Source organism: Leucopleurus acutus (genome assembly GCF_964270905.1).
Source record: "Leucopleurus acutus genome assembly, chromosome: 19".
Taxonomy (NCBI): domain Eukaryota; kingdom Metazoa; phylum Chordata; class Mammalia; order Artiodactyla; family Delphinidae; genus Leucopleurus; species Leucopleurus acutus.
In genome coordinates, this window is record NC_139161.1 from 24,881,090 (window position 1) to 24,898,683 (window position 17,594).

Here is a 17,594-nt window from a genome sequence, read left to right on the forward strand (position 1 = left end):
AGTTCATATTTATTCTTTTGTATTTATATGTTGACAACAATATGGGCTAATTGCCTAGTATTAAAGTTTCTAGACTTCATCTTTTTATGTTTAATACCATTAAACTATTTTTATTCTTAAGGCTTTCATATATTTCTAAGTTAAAATTTGAAACAAAACAAAAACAAAAAACTCCAAAATATCCCACCTGGTCCTTGAGCTTGAATAGGCAAACACAAGTCAGAGCACAAAGCCATGGAGGAAAAATGAGCACACTGCGCATAGCTAGAAAGCTTAGCATCTGGATACTATGTGGGAGCAGGATCTAGCCTATTCATGATCATAAGCACGATTTTAACTTTTTCTTTTCATCTTTATAATGCTATACCCAAAGCTTAATTAACAAGATTTCCCCAAAATACCAAAATATGGTAAGTTAAGAAAACAAGCCCAAAATTATAAACCTACATCATCATCATCTTTTGCTTTTTGCCTTGCATCTTCAGCCTCTGCACGAGCTCTAGTGGGGGGTAAAAAACAAAACATGTTATTTGAGTTGACCTCACCTTTTTAAAGAATAAAGAACAGGTCAAAAATTTTAACTACCACTAAATGATTATTTTTCTTTTTCCAAACAGGGTATTTAGCTGCTTTCATTTAGGGGAACATTATCATAGCACTGTTCTCAGAAAACCAGGCATTAAAGAAAAGGAAAATAATGAATGTTTACAGTTTCCTGATTAGCAATATTTGAACAGCTCTTCTAACCTCTTTCATATCATGACATGCACAAAAAATTATAATATTCAATAAATGGAAGGGTCTGTTCAGAGCAGAGGCAATCAGCCAAGCACTTAACCCTATCCCAGGCAGCCCTGGGGCCTTTGTGACGAGAGCGCTAAAGGTAGCAGTCTCGGGGTTACACCTATAACCTTGGTGGCACACTGGCAAAGCTTGTTTGGTTTAGAACAATATAGTGAAAACTTACTTCCTAAGCTCTTCCTCCAATTCTCTGTTCTTCTCCTCTAGCTTCAGCTTGGCTTGTTTCACAGCCTCCAACTCCCCTTGCAGCACGTCTTTCTCACAGGTAAGTTCATCCACTTTTGCTATCAAATCATTCTTCACTACATTCAACGCATTTCTAAGAAACACATATTTCAAGAGCACCATTACAAGTAAATATTCTTTCTATCTCACAGCTTATTTCTCTTGTAGACTAAAGTAACTACAATCATAAAGCTAAATAATGACTGAAACCTTCAAAGGTATTCTACCTGATGTTGTCTGTAGATAAAGGTTTAAAAAAAAACCCCACAAAGCAATGGTCTGTTTTCTTATCAAAAAAGAATAAACGGAGGAACTTCCCTGGTGGTCCAGTGCCTAAGACTCCATGCTCCCAACGCAGGGGGCCCGGATTAGGTCCCTGGTCAGAGAACTAGATCCCACATGCTGCAGCTAAGAGTTCACATGCTGCAACTAAAGATCCCGCATGCTGCAATGAAGATCATGCGTGCCGCAACTAAGACCCAGCGCACACAAATAAATAAATATTTTTTTAAAAAGAAGAATAAATGGATAAGGCAAGGCAGACCACTAAATTATTAAAAAGTCAGAATTAAATAAAATTAAACTTTTAACAAATAGCATCCAGGACTTCCCTGGTGGCGCAGTGGTTACGAATCCACCTACCAGTGCAGGGTACACGGGTTTGATCCCTGGTCCGGGAAGATCCCACATGCTGCGGAGCAACTAAGCCCGTGCACCACAACTACTGAAGTCTGTGTGCCCCAGAGCCTGCATGCCGCAACTTCTGAGCCCACGCGCCTCAACTACTGAAGCCGGAATGCTCTAGGGCCCGTGTGCTGCAACTACTGAAGCCTGTGCACCTAGAGCCCATGCTCCGCAACAAGAGAAGCCACCCCAATGAGAAGCCTGCGCACCGCAACGAAGAGCAGCCCCCGCTCGCTGCAACTAGAGAAAACCCGCACACAGCAACAAAGACCCAACGCAGCCGAAAATAAATAAAATAAAGTGGTTAATTAAACAAACAAACAAACAAAAAAACAAATAGCATCCATAAGGGTACCGTCCTTAATAAGTTCTGAAAAGATATTATCTAATCAACAAAGTAAAATTAATCCTTGAATTTACCTTTAATAATCAATAAGAAAGTCTAACCTTGAAAAAAATGAAAAAGAAAAAAATCTAAGATCTAGCTCCTTTTGCGTATCGTGGACATAGGACATCATTAGAGCTACATTCTGTTTTGGATATACACAGATGTTCCAAAGTTGCTCTGACACAGCAAATTTACAAAGGGGCCTGACCTGCTTTTCCACGTAACTCCGGACCCACTGCACTAAACAAAACTCCAATGTGTTTGAGGGCCTAAGTAAGACTCCACAAATTGCTACTAAGGAGGAGAGTTCTGAAGAGGTGGGCCGCATATAGATAAAAACATTTATGCAGAAATAAAAGAAGCCCCAAGAGGAGAGAGAAGAAAATAGATATCCCAGGGGAGGGAGCAAAAACCACATAGGACACATCCAGAAGATTAAGAGAAAGGCATGGATACTTGCAGGGTAGAAAGGAGATCAAAATCTGTTTCTGAAAAGAACAGAGTAATGAAACACACCATCAGTGAAATTAGGTCCCATTACCTATTTGCTTGTGTACGTGTGTATGCACAAGCCCACACACAGAGAAGCGGAAGGACATGGGGTAGTGAGACTGCATTCGTGCTATGTTAAATTAAAGATGTGCCATTGAATTGGATGAGAAGAAAATCCAGTATCTTTTGTTCCCTGTTGAAATTTTGCATATACTTACTTGGTTTCCAACAGTTGTGTATTTTCCAATATAAGATTCTCAACTTCACGACCCATTCCTATCAAAGAAAAAAGATAAAAACTTTGAAAATAAATTTATTAAAATTATATAAACTTATAATAAGCTATAGTCTCAAATTTTATTTTATAAATTTTATCTGTCCTTTAGTCATCTCATTCTGTCTATAATTTCATTTTATGTATCTACTTATATGGATTATAAAATTATAAATAATTATCTACCACAAAACAAGCTAAAGATTTTCTTAGTCTGTATTTTGCTTCTCATAGATAATATTTCAAAAGAACGAAGACTTTTCTGCCAAATATTCTAAAAAGTAGCAGTATTTAGGGGGAAAAGAGAGTAGCATTAATATGGATCAGAAATCATTTCTAAATCACACCTGTTATTGCAGGCTTTTGCCTAAAAATTAGGTCGTATTAATAGAGAACAGGAAGAAACAAGAAAGATCCCAATGCAGATGAAACCTTACCAAAGAAATTATGGTCTTAAAGCCCATGCATTCCATGTAAAGCAAAAACAAAGAACAAGAAATGTTTTATGTAAGAAACAGAATGAAAATAGATCATTAATCTGTAGTTTTAGCCATGATATGAAAAACATCTGAAATCACAATGTCATGATTTAACGCATAATGATGTGCAAAAGACAGAAATCAAGGTGATTTCCTTCATTCATAAGGATGTTCTGATATGTTACCAATTCTTTTGCAAAATAAAATTGAATATAATTAGAGTGAAAATCCCAGATCAATAATATAAAGATTTCTTCAAAGTGCCACCTCTGAAATGATAATGCTTAGTGGTCAATTTATACAATCATGTTTAATAATTTAATGAGTACTGTAAGGTAGGCAGTAGAGCATTCAATGCAAGATCCAATGTAGAGATCTTTAGGGAGAAGAAAGCTATTTAGTTTGCTACTCACAAGAAACTGAAGAAATCAAACAACCCATTAGGGAATATACCTCAGAAAGTTACAACAGAGCAAAGCAAGCACAACAAAAAACCCATCACTCCACTAATATTGGTAAATCACATACAATGGAATATTCATAACCCACCTAAAAAAGGAAGTAAATATCTCTAATGAAAACAATGTAAGTTAAAGGAGTTAACGTCTCTTTATTTTAAAAAAAGGTAATATTTCAAATAACTTAAAGATAATTTAAAACGCAACTAATCTAGGAATGCTAAAAGTTCAATGCTCACATATGGACTCATATTTTGTCTGTATTATAATTACCTCAAATATTCTTAAAGAAGAAGGTACTTCTGCCATGAAGAATAAATATCAGAAACAGTAGCTTATTTAATCATCTACATATTTCTAAAAGCTGAAAATAAAGACAAACTAAAAGTTTCCAAATTCCAATTTAAAAATGAATTTTGACAAGATATGTTGAAATATTTGCTTTAAACACTAATGTTAACTTTTTAATAAAGCTATAGAGTCAAAAGAAATATGGTTAAGGTTGGGTGAAAAAAGTTTATATAATGACTATGTTTGCTAAACTCTCAAGCACATAGGGAGATAAGCATAAAAGCTGAAAATATATGCAGGGGGAAAAATAGTTGAGCAGAGAAAAAAAAAAAGAGAAAGCATTAAATGAGAACAGCAGCCAAGACCACCTAGCTTAAAAAGCAGTAATATTAAAGAATTTAAAAGCATACACACCAGAATATTCCCCTGGGTAAGCAGCCCAAGAGAAAAAACGAATGAGAATCTCAATTAGATTGTTTTCAGAAAGCAAGATCTACACTCACTTATTTCAAAATGAGAGAGAGGAGCCAATAAAATTGAAAAGATGTGGAGAAACCAAACACAATAAAGTATAAATATTATAAATAGGAAAAATTTTTGAAATATGTACTCTATGGAAATCATATCCTATAATGTAGTTTCTAGAGTTTACACCTTCCCAATGAAGAGTTCTCCTAAAATCTAGTGTATAAATTTAATATATAACCAATAGGATCGTCCAAAGTTTTCACTTTGAAATGTATCAATAAAAACTAACCAATAACTGTAAGAAAAACATAACTTGAAGTGGCCCCATTTCTATTCATGACTTCAACTACGCATAAACTTAGGTCTGACATATTTGGAAACCTTACCTATTAAAACAAGCAAAAAAACTGCCTGACGGTTTTAAAAATAGACATCTCATTTGGATTTTAGCACTGATTCTCAAGCTCAGTCCATAGATGGGCTCTGGATTATCTGTCACTTCCTTGAGAAAGTATGCACAATTTTATCTATTTCTGTATGTGCATTTTTCCAAAAGTACACTACTCTCTTACAAATTCTCCTGTAAAGGAGTTTTAATTCCAAAAGGTAAAGAAGCGTAGGTTTAGAGGTGAAACAAAACTGTTAAAACTATTTAACAATCCATTCACTTAGCTGCTGTGCTTTGTCCCAAAGACTCAACAGTGAGCAAAAGATATAGTTGTCTTTGCCACATTGAGCGTATCGTCTAGCCAGGGGGACAGGCACACTAAAAAACTACAATAAAGTATTATGAAGAGTTGCATAATAAACTGCAGTCCTATGGGAATATGTTTCCAGACAACTGAGCTTTAACTAGGGGATCAAGGCAGAACTCCTGGAGGAGGATATTCCATTTAATCAGAGGCAAGGAGGAGATACAGAGACAGATACATAGATTTTCTTTTTTAAGAAAGGACGCAAACAATCCTTCATGACTGGTTTTGAGGGAAGTGTGAGAGATTTAGGATGGAGAACTGAGTTGATGGTGAGGTTATTCACTGAGTTAGTATATGCTGGTATAAGAACAGCCTTTGGGGACAGGACAATAAAGAAAGATGTTGATGAACTGAGCTTTAGGCATATCAACTATAAAGTTCTACAGATCATCTTAAAGATGTCTGATGGGCTGTTTGGAAGTAATAGTCTGGGGCTGTAGGAAAAATCTTGGATGGAGAGAAAGACTTGAGAGCAATTAGCCATGCAAGCCAAGAAACAAGAGCAAATCGGACCTCCCAAACATGGAAGCCAGACTGCGCCAGGGACATCTGCAAACTGGGCGGAGAAAGAGGGTCCTGCAAAGAAGACCGAAAAGAAATAGTCAGAGGCAGGAACGAATGCAGGGAAGTCTGATACCACAGAAACCAGCAAAGACCGTTTTAAAGACAAATGCTATTTGAGAAGTCATGTGAAATAACTTAGAAGGAACAGCTGGATATAGCAAACAAGAAGTTGTTTCAGGGAAGGTTAGTGTGGGGCAGAATGCCAGACTGTAGTCAGATGAGGTGCAAGTGGGACTGGGGAAATCCTCCCAGTTAAAAGTAGCCTCCCTTTCAAGAAGTCTGTTTTGTCCCCTGGTGTATCACAAGCATCTAGAATAGTGCCAGGCTCATAACAGACGCCTACCTCACCAATATTTCTGCAAAAAAGCACGCCTGGAAATGGGAGAAGAGTAAGTGATAGGGTGGAAAGGTACTAAAGATAGGGAGTCAGAGGAGGGCAGTAGTTTTATTTTAAAATGGAAAAGACCTGAACATGTTTAAATGATAACAGGAAGAAGTTAGTAAAAATAGTGAAGTTGAAAAAATAGAATTTAATCAAGAGAATGAAAATCTCAAGAGTAGGATGCATGAATGTATGATTTCCAAGTTCTAGAATGTGGCCATGGAGGGTAAGTGACTAAAGTGAATAGAGAAAAGGATCATTGGAAATAAAGTCAAGGGATGAGACATCAATCAAGATAAAGGACAAATTCTGGGGGATTATCTCTTTTAAATTATTAAAATCTGAAAAAAGTAATCTAAATACTGACTACATGCATAATGATCTCAAAAACAAGGGAAGAGTTTTACAACAACACAGCAATTAGAAAAATGAATAATGAGTTACAGAAATGGACTATGTACTTATTTATCAACCAACGTTCATTTAAGGAACTTTGTGAGAAACAATTTTACTAGTTTAACTATGTTCCATTTAGTGAGTATTACACTGCAATTACTATCACTGAACTGACCAGAAGAGAAGCCAAGGAAAAACTATGTGCCTTGGAGATGTCATTTAACATCTTTGACCAAAAGTATTCATGTAGGCTTAAGTCACTACACTTAAGGTGATATATTAAAACTTCTAATCTGGAACATTCTAAAGATAAATATATCAATATCTGCAAAAGGGAAAAGACAGTAGTTTACAGTCTATTTCTTTTTTTCAAAGTGGAAAGGAAATCAGAATTTTGCTTTTAACCTATTTATTATGCTTCATTTTCTGACTTAAAGAATGGAAACTTTCGGAAAATACTTGATTTAAAAGACCACAATTATTTCTAAGTACTATGTGGCTTCTTAACTCTACAGGGAAGAAAGTTTGGGGCCAATAACCTCAATAATGATATTACTCAATACTGGATTATAAGGAAGCAGAGTGTACAAAGAACATTTAAAAAGTACTTCATTCTGGTTAAATACAAAGGGGAAGCAAGAAGGAATTTTCTTTTAGATGACGTATATTGATTCTGGTGGTGGTTATACAACTCCGCATTTGTTAAAACAAAAAATTGAACCTCACTGTATATAAATCTGAATATAAGTTTAAACATTAAAAAATTCTTCTTTCTAACATTTTTTTGCATCTGCCCCTCAATTTTTGCCAGGGAATCAGTTTCTTAAACCAATCAAATCTTAAAAGGAACTTTTCATGCATAATTTAATCTTAACAAAGAGTATAAATTTAAATGTAAAAATGGAGTGCTCCTTAAGAATTAATCTTTTAGCCTTTCTTGAGAAATTCAAGCTCATTCAATTGCATCCAACGTTTTACTGAGACTTTAATGGTGGGAGTCTATGTCTAACTCAGTTTTGTTTATGTACTTTCAATCTCTCTTACTTTACATAAGACTGTGAGCTCTGTTTAGACAGAACTTGTATTTCCTTCAAAAAATATTTGTCGAGGACATAACTAGTAACCAATAAATTTAACATAAATGAATGCAAGTAACACCTCTCTAGGCTCACAAGAACTGACAAACAGCACCTTTTGAGAACAGTGTAATCTGTACTGAATTTACACTAAGGGATACAAAAAATGTTTGGAGACCAGAATCCATCCCAAAGGCATAGATTTTTTTTAATACTATAACATTTTCCATTTCTGTAAGGTCTTAAGTTATAAGAAAGGCACACCAAAGCTAACTGACATGTCATGTAAGGTTCTTTTTTGGCCACGCCTCATGGCTTGAGGGATCTTAGTTCCCCGACTAGGGATTGAACCTGTGCCCCTGCAGTGGAAGCACAGAGTCTTAATCACTGGACATCCAGGGAAGTCCCATTCATGTAATTATTGTTGAAAGGAACTGTAGAGATCACCTAGAGCAGAGCAAACTTTTTCTGTAGAGGGCCAGATGGTAAATATTTTAGGCTTTGTAAACCACATAATCTGTTACAGACAACTTAACTCTGCTGTTGTGGGGTAAAAGAAACTATAAACAATCCGTGAAAAATGAGTGTGGCTGTGTGAACTCTACTCGTACACATAGGAGGTGAGCTGGATTTGGCCCATGAGCCGCAGCTTGTCCAACCCTTGAACTCTTTCTTTTTATGCACAAAGAAACTAATGTCCAGAGAGGTTAAGCTATTTGGCAAAGGTCACCAGATAAATAGTAGAAGAGCCAAATGCATTATCCTTTTCAAACCAGATATTCTTCAACAATACAAACTCTAAAATGATTACATTTCCCAAAGAGCTAAAACAGAATACTCTGTGAAATCTCAGAAAAATCAAGTGTTATAATTTCTTATTTAATTAAGGTCAACAGGATTTAATGAACGCTATTTAAGACAGGAATTAACTATCCATCAATCCATAAATCTATACATCTATACATATACCCCATATATACATATATCACTGTGCTTCTTCTATGTAATACTGTTCTCAGAATATAGCAGGAGTTCAATAAATTGTGTGACATGAATTCAAAATACAAACTAAAATGTAATTCAATTCTAGGCACATCCATAAGTGAACATATTCTCATTTAAAACTTTCATCATCTCAAAGAATACATTCTTATTAATTATGTAAAAGTGCAATAACTCTGCCCCACTGGACAGTTAGAGACATTTTAAAGAAATTTTCAATTAAGTCATTTAAAAAATCTATTTTTAAAACAGTATGATACTACTTCAGATAAACTATCATACCTAGTAAATCTGCTCCTTCATCCACATCTCCAATTAGACCTGAACCAGCTGAAGATAGTTCTTCAAAGAGAGACTCTGTATTGCGATCAAAAGCTTTGTTCTCTATGCCTTTGGTGGGAGTGCTAGGCAGAAAAAAACAAAACCAAATCAACAAATAAGTCAAAGATGTTTTCAACAGTGCAAAATGAATACAAAAGGCTAAGTTACATAGGAATTTTTTACCTGTAATTTACATTTAATATAAAATATAATTTAAAAGGATTTCTCAAGGGTGTCATAAGAGATTCCCATTAAACTCCACAGAGAGAACTGTTGATGAATATATAGAATGTTTTTGCAGTGAGATCCTAGCAAACACAAACAGTAAATGGCAGCTAAAAGAGAGCACTACTCTGCACTGTTCAGGCACTGGTCTAAGTCCTTTCACAGACGACCTTATTAAAACCTTCACAGCTACTCTACAAAAGATCTGCTGCTATTATCCCAACTTTACAGAAGAGGAAACTAAAGAGGTTATGGAATTTGCCAAGATCATCCAGCAAATGAGTCAAAGAGGCAGAACTCAAACCCAAGCAGCCAGGCTTCAGAATCCATGATCTTAACTACCATGGTCCATGTTGTCTGGGTATAAATTAGCATGGCCATTTTATTTTTCTTTTAAGGGCAACTTGGCAATATCAAAATTTAAAATGTAAATACCCGCTGACCCAAGAACTTGATGTTAAAAAAATTCCTACAGGGAATTCCCTGGCAGTCCAGTGGTTAGGACTTGGTGCTTTCACTGCAGTGGCTGGGGTTCAGTCCCTGGTTGGGGAACTAAGATCCCACAAGCTGTGCAGCGTGGCCACAAATAAAAAAAAAAAATCCTACAAAGCCCCTGTCACAAGAAGGCAATTATGTACGTAAAAGGATGGTCAGAGCAGCAAAAAGTTGAAACCCAAGTGATCATTAACAGGGCACAGATGAAATAAGTTATGGATATACCTAAAAGTTTCAACTTTTAACTTTAAAAACATTAAAATACAGCTTTAGAAATGAAAGAAACCCATTATATAAAGGCGCTTTTTATAAAGCAAGTTGCAACACAGTATGTATAATATAAGCCCTTTTTGCAGGGGTATGGAGGAGAATGGGGAAATGTACATGTCTGTGCATTAGTGTTACATTAATAGAAAAAAGTCTGCACAGGATTTCCAGTTAAATACGATGGACACAGTCATTTATCACCCAATAATTCAGAAACTCAACTGAAATGACAGTAAAGGAATTTAAAAAGTATACACCCACAAGGACATAGGGAACAGAAAAAGAAACTACAGCAGATGAAATGTGAACAAAATTATATAAGCTAGAAAACAGATGGGCAAACAGTAGAAATTGATTTAACAGACCAGACAAAGCTTCAACTTAAGCCATTAGTGTTTAGGAAGGAAGTCAGCAGGCTGCTAGAACCCCTGAAAGGCTCAGGAATTGAAGGAACCAGCAATCTGCAGAGAGAAGCATGCAAGAGGGAACATAAGATAGAGGGATATGATGAAAGACAGCACAAGAAGCTATATGAGATCTAAATCCAACCCTCCAGGACAGTGAGACCTCCCTTCTCCTGGCATTGCTCCCTGAACAATGGAAGCCAAGGTTAAATGTTATAGGCAGAAAACTGGAGAATCAATGTCATTTACTTAAGTATGAGCAAAACAGCCACAGAGAACCAGACGATCAAAGAAAGCCTCTATCATAAAATTGAGTCCAAAACACTCAGAGTAAAAGGGGACAGTGAATGCAGACAGCAGCAAAAACTTAAAAAAAAAAATTTTATTTTATTTTCATAATAAAGTTACATCTGTAAGAGAACTGTAGGGTGTTATAAAAAGTAACTATCCAAGAAAAACAAAAAAACTTTTAGAAAAAAAGTTGACGAAGGCTGAAAGAGAAAGTTGAAGAAATCATCCAGAAATTATAACAAAAATAGAAGAGACAGAAAAGAGGGGAAAAAGGGAATTGTGAGGGTCAGTCCAGAATGTTCAATATCTACCTAATAAGTGTTCCAGAAAAAGAGAAGAAAAGACAACAAAAAGGAGAAATAAGAGAAAATTTCTCAACGGGGAAATATGAATTTCCAGATGAAAGGACTATTGCAGATACAAAAGAAGATGCCTACATTGAACACATCATCATGAATTTTTAAAAAGGAAAAAACAAACAAAACAACAACAAACAGGGATAAAGATCCTAAAGGCTTACAGAGAATATATTAAAAAAGCAAGAATCCAAATGGCAACACTCCACTAAACATGACAATGAATTAATGTCCTCACAATTCTGAATAAAAACTTCTGAAGATTTCCCAACCTGGAATTCTATATCCAGCCAAACTATCATTCCTTTAAATGACATTTATCACATTCAAGTTCTCAAAAAACTTACTTCCAAAACAGCCCTTGCCAGGAAAGCTAGTAAGAATATTTCTGTCAAAACAAAGGCATAAATCAAGAAGCTAGATGTCATGGTATCCAGGAAATAGAAGATGGAACAAAGGAGAGAAGTGAAAAGAATGCCCAGCATGAAAATGAGGGCAAATTCCAGGACCAGACCAAACACAAAAATGTCTACATTGGAGAATGGTAACAGAAGGTTCCAGGAAACTGGTTTTATTTATATTTGGCCATTTTGAGAATGTTTACATTTATGATTTGCAGGGTATCTGTTAGTGAAGTAGTGATAGGTATGTAGAAACCTAAGCAAAAGAAACAAACAGAACAAAACCAAAAGAACCCCGAGGCTTTACTAAATTAAAGAAAAACGAAGTTATAAAAGAAAGGAAATGTAATCATAGTATATTCTGTGGCTAGGCTGTTATTAGTATTTATATAATCGTAAAGATATAAACAATGAATGTTAATTTAACAGAAACTGAGATATAATTATATTGGGAGGATGAAAGGAAAGATGATGGTTTAAAGAGCTATGCCCTATAAAGTCAATAGCTAATATTGCAGCCTTTTTTAAACCAGGACTCCTCATTTGATCCACAGGATACAGAAAATGATTTGAGTGACTATTTGCTCAATTCTCCCAAAGAAAGTATATAGCTAGTACTGTTCTAGATGCATAGGAGTATAAATATTTATTTATTATTTTTTGGCTGCAGCGGGTCTTAGTTACGGTGCACAGGATCTTTCGTTGCGGTACATGGGCTTGTCTCTAGCTGCGGTGTGCAGGCTCAGTAGTTGCAGTGTGCACAGGCTCCAGAGCGTGTGGGCTCTGTAGTTGCAGCACACAGGCTCTCTAGTTGTGGCACATGGGCCCAGCCGCCCCGCAGCTTGTGGGATCCTAGTTCCCTGACCAGGGATTGAACCGGCATGCCCTGCATTGCAAGGCAGATTCTCAATCACTGGACCACCGGGGAAGTCCCTGCACAGGAGTATAGCAAATTCATTATATACAAGGGGTACCTTAGGGCATTAGGACTTGATTTTCTCACTGAACCCCAACTGAGAAAGAGAAGAGACCAAGGAAGAACAGCATAGGATGTGATTTAGATACCTGAAGATAAATACCCAAAGAGACCTGAGAAGTGATAGAGACTGCCTCTTGGGAGTGGGAATGAGGGGTCAGTAGGGGTAAGGGCCTACTATTGCCCTTCATATTTTGTATTATGATTTGACCTTAATACTGCCATACATGCTTTAGTCTAATAAAAATGTTTTTGATTCTTAAAAACAGGTTCAGAATGACAAGAGCGCACAACTGTTAGTAAGTAGCTGCATCTCTTAGGTTTAGGAGAGGATGAATAAGAAGCAAATTTCACTTTTTACACTCTGCATTGTTTAATTTCTTAAATAAACAATAAAGAAAAAAATCTTTCAATAGAGCACAGCCTTTGAAATCAGAGTCCTAGATTGAATCCCAGCTCCACCTCTTGCCAGCTTGGTAACCCTGGACAAGTTACTGTACAACTCTGAGCTTCCTTATCTGTAAAATGGGGGTGAAGACATCAACCTCATAAGGTTATAATTAAGATAAAATGATATAAAACAATAATGAAGGTAACAATAATGTTAGCTAACATTTATTGAACTGGACACTTTGCCAATGATTTAACATATACTGATTCATTTACTCCTTATAGCCATCTGAAGTATTATCATAATTCCCTTTTATGGATGAGGAAACTTACCTCAGATTCAAATCCAAGTCAGGATTTGAATGCATGTAGCCTTATTCTAGGCTCATGCTTTTTAACCGCTACTGCATATAAGGTCTAGCAGTGATCCAAAAAATGGCACATATTTTTATGGCCATTGTTAATTAATTAAAAAATAAAATTTATGGAAGAAATTAAAAGGCAGCAGCTCCTGTGTGACATTCTTGAACATCAGTATATTTCAGATGATCTTCATTAAGATGATACATACCATTCTCTTCTAACCTATAAATAGCCTCCCCATGTAAAATGATACTAAAATGAGACTAATTTCTTCTAGTAATGAGATCATTACAGTTTTGAAGGGAATACATTGTCTTCTTCCTGACTGGGGGAAGGAATAAAGTTTCTTCAAATTATATTTTCCCCACTTTTGCTGTTATGTTTTTCCCAGTTCCACAAAGTAGGGAATACTCCTTGGCTGTCTTTTTTCCCCATCCGTCCACATGCTCCTAGTCCCTGATGCTGCAAAGGTAACACTTCACAGAAGATTTAAACTATGTACAATATCCAGCTTCAAAAAAGAGAAAACTGAAATATAACATCAACATTTCTTCAGCAAAACATCTGAATGCATTTTATCTGGTCAGAGACCAGGGGACAACAGTGTGCTTTGGGAGAGGGGAAAGGGAAGGATAAGATGTCCTAATCGGGCTTTTACAGTACCTTGAGCCTTTATATCCACTGAGATCTTTGTCCATATCCAACTCAGGAGTGGATTCAATGATTGCCTGAACTTCTGACTTCTCTTCATTTTCAGCAGAGTCTTAGGAAAGAACAAGATAACAAAAACAATGCATATAACACATACTGCCCCTGTTATGAAAATTGCTTCTATGGTTGTAAATACATCATTTGATCATAAAAAATTTTTAAGAGTTGATTCTAGGAAACACAAGGTTAGACAGACAATATGTCATATATTCAATTAACAGTAAATATGAGCAACTAAAAAATAACCAAAGGAAGTTTTCATTTGTGTTTCTCTGGACACAGTGCAGTGTACACCAGGCCAGAACTCACTGTTTTCCTTGTATTTAAGGGGTGAAATACAGAGAAATTAAAGACAAAGACTAATGACCTAAGGTAGGGAACAGAAAAAGAATGTCCTCCTGCCTTTCAGGCTCTCAACCCCTCAGCCACTGCCCCACCACTTTTCTCTCTGAAACTTTATGTAATCATCACATCTTAAAGCTTATTTACAATTGAATACAGTTTTATAAATCTATGGCAGTAACACCCCAAAGATGTCATATCCACATCTGGATTTATTGAATACTTTGTCAGTATGTAAGTAAGTAGGGTCACTTACCTGTTGATACATTTCTAGTTTCTTGGACTACCTGTACTTCAATATGCTTGCTTCTCTCTAACTTATCTGGTGTATCTGCAACCTTCACAAATCCTTCATTCTCTTCATGTAAGGGAGTATCAGTAGGAATTGCTGCCACATCTGAAGCAGTTGTTGATGCTGGAGTGGTAGCTTTAGATCCTCCCTGGCTGACATCAGAAAGTTCATCCTACGAATAAATATAATTAGGGAAAACATTCTGACAAGTAATTTATGTAAAACTATCTTTTAAATGGGTTAAGAAACTTGAAAGAAAATTCTATTAAAAAACAGTAAGTCACTGATTACCAAAGGAAATCAATAAATAATCTCTGCAGATTATTTTCAAGTAATTAGGAAATATTTAAGCAATCATGTTTTTCCAGACATACAGGAGATTCTTCTAAATACAAGACCTGAAGATAAAAGTAGAGTGGCAGTATTAGCAATAAAATCATACATTACTGTCATCATCAGAGTTTGTAATGGCAGTCCTAATTTGTAAAATCATTTGATAATAAAGACTTGTTTCCAAACACTTAGAGCATGCACTGTGTGGTAGCTACTCTAAAACAGCAATGGAATAACAAGATTCTTAATCTCAGGATACAGTTTTGTAAAAGGTGTTCTTAAAACATCCTGTGACCAGGGAATTCCCTGGTGGTCTAGTGGTTAGGTCTCCGTGCTTTTACTGCCAATGGCCCGGGTTCAATCCCTGATTGGGGAACTAAGATCCTGCAAGCTGCAAGGCGTCACCAAAAAAAGAAAACAAATCCTGCATCCAGATCACTTGAAGTGCTTGTAAAAAGGACAGATTCTAAGTCCAAGCCCAGACTTTAGGCAGTGAGATCAGGTAATCTGCATGTTTAACAAGCAATCCAGGTCATTTATATATAATCATTAAAATTTCACAGCTACTTCTAAGATCCACAGATAGGCTTCAAGAAGTACATGCCCAGACTGAAAATTTATGCAAACATTAAAGTACAATGAATTTTTCTAGGAAAAGAATCTACAACTTTTATCAGATTTTCAATGGGGTTTGTGACTCCAAAATAATCAAAAACAGCTGTCCACTAGCTACCAATAACGAGGCAGTTCTTTACAGCAAAGCACCCAGTCTTAAAGAGAATGGGACAAAATGTTTAGTACTAGTAATGATGATGATGATGATTAGGGTGAATTTAGTGAATTTACCAAATGTATAATTTTGGATAAGTTATGTATTCTTCCTATAGCTATGTTTTCTCATCTGTAAAATAGAGATAATGGTACCTAAGTCATTGGATTATTCTAAATTTTTCTGTATAAAGACTTAGCGGTGTATTCACACATACCAAGTGTTTAAAATGTTGGCTATTTATTACAATTTATAACAATACATTATGCACAACTTTGAAAATTTGGCAATACATGCTTCTGGCCTAAGGAGAAAAAAAGAATATATAAATATATTAAATTGTGCTATGGTGGGGGATGATTATTAGTGATTTTTATTTCCCTCTTTAAAATTTTCTCTTTCTTAACTTTTAAAGAACATGGTTTAAAATACATTATAGCTAAATCAACTATAGTTCAATAAAAATAAAATAAATTATAGCTATAAAAATAATGGAATAGAATCCAAGCAATTAAAAATAACTAACACTATACCAATCTTACACTGTCTGAGAGATTTAGGTTATTTTAAGTGCTGAAAAGTAAGAGGGTGTTCAAGGTTAAGACTCTCTTCAAGTATAAGAAAACATTTTTTGACATATAGTCAACTTACACATGCTATGACGGACAGCAACTACAATGAAAGTAATCACACTTGGAGAACTTAACCATCACCAAACCTCTTAGCTTTACAACATTAAAATGTTTCATCTCCATTTTCTTCTCTTAATATTTTAATTTACTATAATGCATTTTGATGTATGGCTGAACTAATATAAATCAATTACCAGATGAGAACAAAGGGCATGCAAAAGAAAATATATTCTCTATGGCAAACCGAGAGCTCTTTACCCCTTCAATAGTCCTCCCACCCACACTCTTCATCCCTATCCCAGGCTTTTGGAGGTTATTCCCCCCTTATTTTTGTTTTTAATAATGAGAAATCTAGAAAGTCAGACTGTGACCTAGCATGTTGTACTCACTAAGAGTTTTGAGTATCTTAGCTCTTCTGGTGGGTTTAAGCTCTAACACGTGGATAAAACCCAAATATTTGCTGAAGACCGTCATCCTAGTAAATTTTTGCTAGTCTCATTTTCTGACAGTTTATATTGTACTTGGCCTTTTATAATAGTTGGTCAGCTACTGATTATTTATTGCTCATCAACATTTTAAGAAACATATATATCCATGACAGATGATCCATTTAGCAAAAACAAATCTCATCTGAGATTCAGAATCTATCAAAAGAAAAATAAAGTGGCATATCCATATTAGCATACAATACTTACTTAAAATGAATTTTCAATGACATAGGAACATGTTATGTTAAATTGGAAAATATATATACTTTTAAGGAAATAATCAGAGATGGATAGAGGATGTTATTTATAACAGCAGAGAACTGAAAACAACTTAAATGCTCCAAAATAGGAAATTAAGAAAATTATAGAACATCCATACAACAGAATACTATGCAGCAATTTAAAAAACTGTGTTGTAGAAGAATACCTACTGAGATGGAAAATATTCACAATATTCTGTGAAGAGACTGGGGACTAAAACAGTTCTGTATAGTATAATCAACTAAGAATGGCTAGAAAGAGCTATGTCAGGACACTCATGACAATTCTAAAAGTGGTTGCCACTGGGTAGTTTGATAATGAGTGACTTTTGCTTTTACTATGCTCTTGTTAGCACTTCTAAATATATATATTTTTAAGTAAAAGAAAATTATAAAATTCAGAATATAAATCTATATATGAAGTATGGTCTCAAAAACAATTTCTACTTATTTGTTTGTATGGCTGCGTTGGGTCTTCATCACTCTATTTATTTATTTATTTATGGTTTCTCTTGTTGTGGAGCACGGGCTCTAGGCACGTGG

At 35.4% G+C, this 17,594-nt stretch overlaps 1 protein-coding gene across 7 annotated transcripts in view; it reads right to left on the reverse strand.

Moving 5' to 3' along the window:
* The window catches only part of SPAG9 (sperm associated antigen 9), a 147,957-nt gene that overhangs the window by 31,542 nt on the left and 98,821 nt on the right, over positions 1-17,594 (reverse strand). For all 7 annotated transcript variants that reach the window (XM_082861706.1, XM_082861705.1, XM_082861704.1 and 4 more), the window contains 6 exons: positions 14,534-14,741; positions 13,888-13,987; positions 9,018-9,139; positions 2,809-2,866; positions 968-1,120; positions 448-499 (listed from right to left, as the gene is read on the reverse strand). In XM_082861706.1, coding sequence (XP_082717832.1) covers positions 448-499; positions 968-1,120; positions 2,809-2,866; positions 9,018-9,139; positions 13,888-13,987; positions 14,534-14,741 — 693 coding nt within the window. The remainder of the gene's footprint in view (positions 1-447; positions 500-967; positions 1,121-2,808; positions 2,867-9,017; positions 9,140-13,887; positions 13,988-14,533; positions 14,742-17,594) is intronic.